This window comes from Tursiops truncatus, chromosome 10, assembly GCF_011762595.2.
Source record: "Tursiops truncatus isolate mTurTru1 chromosome 10, mTurTru1.mat.Y, whole genome shotgun sequence".
Lineage (NCBI taxonomy): Eukaryota > Metazoa > Chordata > Mammalia > Artiodactyla > Delphinidae > Tursiops > Tursiops truncatus.
In genome coordinates, this window is record NC_047043.1 from 31,438,854 (window position 1) to 31,445,668 (window position 6,815).

Below are 6,815 nucleotides of genomic sequence, written 5' to 3' on the forward strand. Positions count from 1 at the left end.
ACTTTTCTCTCTTATAGTATTTTGACCAGTTATTGAGCCTTTATCTTTTCTCTTCCTAGAAATATGTGGTTGAAAACCCATTGTATGAGGAGCGGCGGAATCTGGACCGCCAAGCTGGCTTGGCTGTGGTCCTAGAGACAGAACGGCGACGGCAGAGTGAGCTAAAGCGCAAACTCAGTGAGAAACCAAAGGAAGAGAAGAAAGAAAAAAAGGCAAAGATCATGAAGGAAGTAAAGGAGGATGACAGGGTGTCTGAGGAATTAGAGGACCAAGTGTCTGAAGGTGGGAACTCCCCTGAAAAGGCTGAAAATAAAAGGAAGGCTAGCATCAAACTCCAATTAAAAGAAGAAGTAAAGAAAGAACCACCAACATCTTCCTCTTTTGGGAAATTCAGCTGGAAGAAGCCAGAAAAAGAGGAGGAAAAAAGTTCAGTGGCCCCAAGTATTCCCAAAGAAGAGACTGTGGAAAATAGTAAGGACAAAGAGGATGGCAGAGCTGAAGCTGGGAAGGCAAAGCCCATCAAAATCAAACTCTCTGGGAAAACTGTTGTTGCACATACAAGCCCTTGGATGCCTGTAGTGACAACTTCAACCCAGACTAAGATCCGACCCAACCTGCCTATCCCATCCACAGTCCTCCGCAAGTCAAGTTCAGCCACAGTAAGCAAGCCAGCTCCTCTTAACACCTTTCTATCCATCAAGTCCTCTGGAACCACTGCTAAGCCTCTGCCAGTGGTTAAAGAGTCTTCAGCTGATCTCCTCTTGCCTCCCGACATCATCTCTAAAGCATTTGGAGGGGAAGAGGTGATTCTAAAAGGGTCTCCAGAGGAAAAAATGGTGCTGGCTGAAAAGAATGAGCCATCACATGTACCTGAACAAATGCTACCACCTCCACCGCCACCACCTCCACCGCCACCTCCACCACCCCCAGTTATACCTCATCCAGCTGCCCCATCTCCTGCTCAAGCAAATGCTATTTTGGCTCCAGTAAAATCAAACCCAACTATATCTCACACTGTCAGCCCTGGCTTCCTGGGTCCTAACATTTTGAACCCAGTATTACCGGTAGCCATCATGGCCTCAGCACAGCCAGCTGCCATTCCTTCTGATGAGACGGCTCCTGGGGTGAGTGAGAGTGACCGGGACCAGACCCTATTCTCTGTGTTAGTGCGTCCTCCACCTCCCCTCTCAAGTGTGTTCAGTGAACAAGCCAAAAAATTGGAAAAGCGAAATTCATGCTTAGCCACAGCCAATGCTAAGGATCTGTATGACATATTCTACAGTAGTGGTGGAAAAGGGGCCCCTGAGACTAAGCTGAGTGGTGGTCCATTGGCTAATGGGGAAAATAGAGCTGAAAGTTCAGACATCTCTTCCACTTCTACTTTGAACAGCAGTGCATCCCAAGAGGAGTTGCCTCCAGATAGAAATTTGGTCTCTGCTCCTTTAGTCAGCAGCCCTGAAAAGCCCATTTCAAAACCTCTGGTGTCCCTAGGGAAGTGGTCGGTGGTAGAAAATGTAGACTCAAAAAGCAGAGGCAGCAGCTATGGCTTCTTACAGCCTCTGACAAGGTTGTGCCAAAACAGGCCTTATGAGACTGTTACCCCAAAGACAGAGACTTTGGCCATGTGGACTTCTAGTTCCTTCCAGAGTGATGCTAATAGGGATGTATCTCCAGAGGGGAAAATTGAACTTGACCTGGGAGACCCTGGGCCACCAGGTGTCAAGCCAGCCCCTGAGCTGTCACATGTACACTGTCATACCATGGAATCTCAGAAGCTGTTAGAAACCCACCTTGTGGAATCTAGTAACCAGGATGAGGAAAGCCAAGAGCTCCACCAATCTAAGGATTGTGGAAAAAGTGAAGTAGAGACAAGCGCTGAACTAAAAGAAGGGGGAGTGAAGCTCTCTGAGAGGACAGTGGGAGAGGGAACAGATACCAATGTTGGGCCCAATCGTGTAGAGGATTCTAATTTGAACCATGGGAACAGATACATGTGGGAAGGAGAAGTAGAACAGCCCAACATGCAAATGACTGACAAAAAGGCTAAACAGTCCAAGAAATTGATAACAGGAAGTAAAACTCAAAGTAAAGTAGTGACTGAATTGAACGCACAGGCGCTCTCTTCCACAAAGGCAAAAATAGACTCATTTCCGTCAGAAGCTAGGTCTTTACTCCAGAACCCACAAGATATACCTGTGAAAATTTCTGCCCCGGAATTGCTCCTTCAGTCCCCAGCCAGATCAGATATGTGTTTGAAAGATAGTGAACAGGAGCAAGGAGTTTCAACTGCTAGTGAGGAGTGGCTAGAAAATTCAGCTCCAGGATCAGCTTCTAGAGCCTCTAGGTACAGAAGCCTTAAACTGAAGAGAGAACGATCAAAAGAGTTTCAGGGTAAAATGATCTATGAACTGACTGTTTGGGATGAGAACAAGAAGCCAGAGACCTGGGAGAGCCCAGAGAAACCCAAAGCAGAAGCCCTGGATCTTCGAGATGTCCATCCAGAACTAACACTGACAATAGAAAGCAAGACCTTAGAAAACTTTGAAGTTACAAACTTAAAAGTAGAAGAGCTTGCTGCCCTGGGGAACCTGGGGGATATAGGTGTTGATTTCTGCAATACTCGGGTAGACCCAGCACATAGATCCGCAACTGCCCTGTCTCAGAAAGTACGTGAAGAGAATTCTGTGTCACCTATAGGAAGTAATCCCTCCACTCTCCCTGACTTTGAACCAATACCATCCTTTTCTGAGTTTCCATTAGATTCTCCCAAAACCCTGGTGCTTAACTTCGGAGCAGAGGGTGAACAAAACTCATCTAATCCTGGAACTGGGAGGATCACTCCTAACATTTTGAAAACTGGACTTTCTATAGGAAATGTTGGCCTTGGCTTGGGGAGCCTAGAGGGAACACACCAGGCCCTTGACCTGTTAGCAGGAGGAATGATGCCTGAGGAAATAGAAGAAACTTCTCAGTTAGAGAAACAAGATTCACTCAGATTGGAATCAGAAACAATTAATCCTTTAGGCCTTGGGCCATCTCCTTGCCTTCCGGACCTTGTTGACTTTGTCACACGGACATCTGGAGTTCAAAAAGAGAAGATATGTTCTCCTCTCTCTGAGCCAAGTGACCCTCCTGAGTGTAGTTCCCTGGAGATGGGACCACTACAGTTAGAAATACCGAATGCATCCGTCACGGAGGTAGCAATTCCTCAAGTAGCTGAGTACAATGACAGCCCTTTGAATATGGTAAAATCTATGGCTTCAGGGTCCCATACAAGGGAGCAGGTAGTTGGAGGCAATACAGTCCCTCAGGAAATAGCTGCACAAGAAGCTGCAGTTGATGACATCCAGGACCACACAGAATCCAGTGTTCACAACTGAGAATACAAATTCAGAGCTACTTGTGGATGAATCAAATTGGCTTCTAGAAATCAGGTGCCCAGATGATCCAGGACTAGTTGGCTCTCTCATCTGGAACCTACATCAAGAGATGCAGTCAGCATCTTAGAGTAAATGTTCGTGGAAGCTAAAAAATTTACCTCCTTTCCTTTTTTCCGTTTTCCTTAAGATACCAGACAAATCAATCATAATTTCTATACATATCTGTAAAAAAGTATTTTCTGTTAATTATTATTATTATTATTTTTGCCAATTTATTTTCTTCTACTTTGTCATTAAAATCAAATGTCTATCTGGCTCACCATATAGTGTGCTTTGATTGTATTTTGGCTTTGACTCTGCCATTTCTGGAATGTGGGGGAGGAGGGAGACAGAGCTGACTTCTCCAATTGCTGTGTTGTATTCCCACCCAATTTTTTGGGCAGCTGATGGATCTCTGGGAGAAACACAAGAAAACCTGCTGAAATGGAAAACTACTGCTGAAGGAAGGATTGTTCATCTCTTAGGCTTCCATTTGGATGGGCCTGCCTTAACATTGTTTGAAATGCAGCGTGAGTAGCTCTTTTGTTTACTGTTTACTTCCTTGTGGCATGTCAACCCCCCACACTTCCCTCATTCTGTTGCCTTTGCTTGAGATGGTCCTGCTAATCCACAAACCTGTTTGGAAATGGCCTCAGTAAACGTGGAAGAAAATCTAGCAGGCTCACTTTTCGAAGACGACAAATCGGTAAGGCTTATTCATGCCTCAGTGCCAGGAGCAGATATGCTTTTTGGGTCAGTTTTATTTTCGAAATGGCCTTTGTTCACTGTATTGTGATCCACTGACACTTTGTGTGAAATTGTTTAGCAGCCATTTCTGTTCTAAAGAGGTAGAAGATCTGAAACTTGCTTTGGGATTGGACTCATTTTCTCTTCCCACACTCATATGTATTTCTTCCTCTGCCTCTCCCTTTCCCAAGTTATTTCCACCATAGTGTGATGTTTTGGGTTGTACATTTTGTTCAAAAGATTAAAGATTTATGAGTGGCTTGGACAAGTTTAACTTTATTTTTAATGTATTAATTACTTGGAATAAATGCATTAATCTCATGTTTCTTTCTGGATTTTTGTTTTGAAACCACACACATTTGAACTCCACAGGGAAACTAGAACAATGCTGCTGCCCTATTGCCTGTCTCCCCCTCCCACCCTTCTTTCCCCAGTTGTTAGGGCTACTTTTGTTAGCTTATATAGTCTGTGCCCCAGTGCTTCCTGGTTGGGTAGTGAGTAGGCACCAGTGGTCTGGTTTTGGCATCTTTCTATTGTGAAGTTTTGTATATACCCTTATGTTGGCTCTCCCGATGCTCCTCTGGGAACTGAGCTCCCCAAGAATACTCATGTTCTTGCTGAGGGTGCTCTTGGGATCAGGGAGCTTGGTCCTTATATTTCTAATCTCTGCCCCAGTTTCCTCTTGATACCCTTGTTGTCAGCAATTCATAACCTGGCTCAACAGAGGCTTCAGAGTCTTGTTCTCCCACTCCTCAAACATAATGCAAAGTTGCTGATCTTTTTTCCTAAGAACTCTAGTTTTCCTGTTTCCTTGTGTGCAGAGCTACAGAATCCCTAGGTTGAGTGCGAGGAGGCTATTTTTCTTGACTAATTTAGAAGTTTAGAAGTTGTACAGGCCTCCCTTCTTCATCTTGTGGAAAGGGCACAGATTTGGAATAGTTAGGTCCTTGGATGTTCCTCGGCCATTTGCCTTGCTGTGGTTTTAGACAAGTTACTTTGCCTCACTGTGCCATAGGGTTTTTTTTTTTTCTTTAATATGGAGGATCATTATCTCCATCTCACACCAAATGTGTACAGGGTCAGGCCATCCTGAGCAGTCTTCTTAGGTCTGCTTTTTAGGCTGAAGCCTGAGTTCAATGCATCTTTCTGACCTGGAAACCATAGACAGACTCAGAAGATGCCCTTTAGCAGAACGTAAACCCAGGTGAGCTTCAGAGATATATTTGTTTCTCCAGAGAACTACTCCCTCTCCATTCTAGGAGCCTATCTACAGGAATTTAGAGAACATAAAAGAGTTTTAAAATGCCAGTTATTACTCATTTTCAGGCCTGTTCACTTAGTAAGTTCCACCTCCCTTTGGGGAGAGATGGGTGGGTTTAGGGTAAGCATGGAGAGGGGTTAATCCTATCCAGATCTCAGTCCTAAACTCACTCTGTTTCAGAAGGAGTCAGAATCTTACTCTCTAGGTTAGGAGAGGGCCACTTGAGAAGGGTGGAGAAGGGAAAAGAGGCAAAATCTAGGAAGGGCAGAACTAATTCAAGTAACTGGGTCTGGAGTACTTAGAGCCGCTCCTCTTGTACTCTCTTGATAACTCAAAGGCACCTACCCATCTTAGGCTTTTTCTAGAATAATGCCCACTTCTAAGAGTTGAAGCAACAGTGTTCTTCATATTTGCCTTGAACCAGCAGAGGGAGAGCTTTTAGGATTCTGTAGTTTGGGCGGGAAGTGTTGCTAGCTTCCTCTTTGATCAGTGGGATCAGGTTTTGGAGCCTATCTAGAGAAGCCATGTGAAAGGAAGGGCAGAACTCTAATCCAGTTGCCAGCGCCTAGAGGTAGGGCCTGTTTCTTTTTATTCAGTACTATCACAGTGCTGAATAAATTTTCGTCTTAGGAGACAAAGGCACATGCAAAGAGTGGGCCCTAATCTTCTCATGTGGCCTTTGGTGTCATATAACTATGGTTTAAATTTCTGCAAACATCAGAAGCAGTTTTTATTTGACTCCCTCAATTGTGAGAACAGGTGATCAGCAGTTAGTTTTAAATTTAGGCAAACACCAAGTTTTACCTAAGTTATGTAGATAACCCCCTAAAACTTCCCCTTGGCTTTGTGAATGGAGGCCTCTTGCAACCTCTTTCTTCACAGCTAGCTTCAGGACACATAATACTCTTAGTGACCTTTCTGCTAAGTATACCCATTTTACGCTATGCCACTCCATCTCTCTAAAACAAGTCAAAAAGTTAGCTAATGTTTTGGTAGTAAAGCATGCCAGAGCATATGTCCATTTATCAGACTGCCAGGTTAAGGGACTGAAAAAGAATGGGGAAGTGGGAATGGGGGGTTTGGATGTATAGGATACAGGAATCCAGTAGGGACATTAAGTGTGTTATAAAAAAAAAAAGCTGGAGGTGGGATCATGGAGACAGCATATAAATTATGGAACTAAGTGAGGTGGGGTTTTTAGAAAATACATATTCCAAAGCCCTGGTTCTCACTTTCACAGCGCTTACCTACCAAGCCCGGGATGGGAACCTAAGCAAGCTCTTCATTCATTGACAATTCTGTGAGAATATGGACAAATGAAAATAGTTTGGGATTGTGAGCACATTTCTTCTTTTAGAGTTTAATTTTACAATAATGTCTAATTTTTA

General features: G+C 44.0%; 1 protein-coding gene across 3 annotated transcripts in view; it reads left to right on the forward strand.

The window, feature by feature from the left end:
- ZNF318 (zinc finger protein 318) overlaps positions 1-6,815 on the forward strand; it is a 31,243-nt gene that overhangs the window by 22,478 nt on the left and 1,950 nt on the right. For 2 of the 3 annotated variants that reach the window (XM_019949903.3, XM_019949904.3), the window contains one exon: positions 60-4,487. The exons of the other annotated variant lie outside the window; for it this stretch is intronic. In XM_019949903.3, the coding sequence (XP_019805462.1) occupies positions 60-3,380 (3,321 nt within the window). In that variant the 3' untranslated portion in view covers positions 3,381-4,487. Of the gene's footprint in view, positions 1-59; positions 4,488-6,815 lie in introns of those variants that run through there. 3 annotated transcript variants of the gene reach the window in all.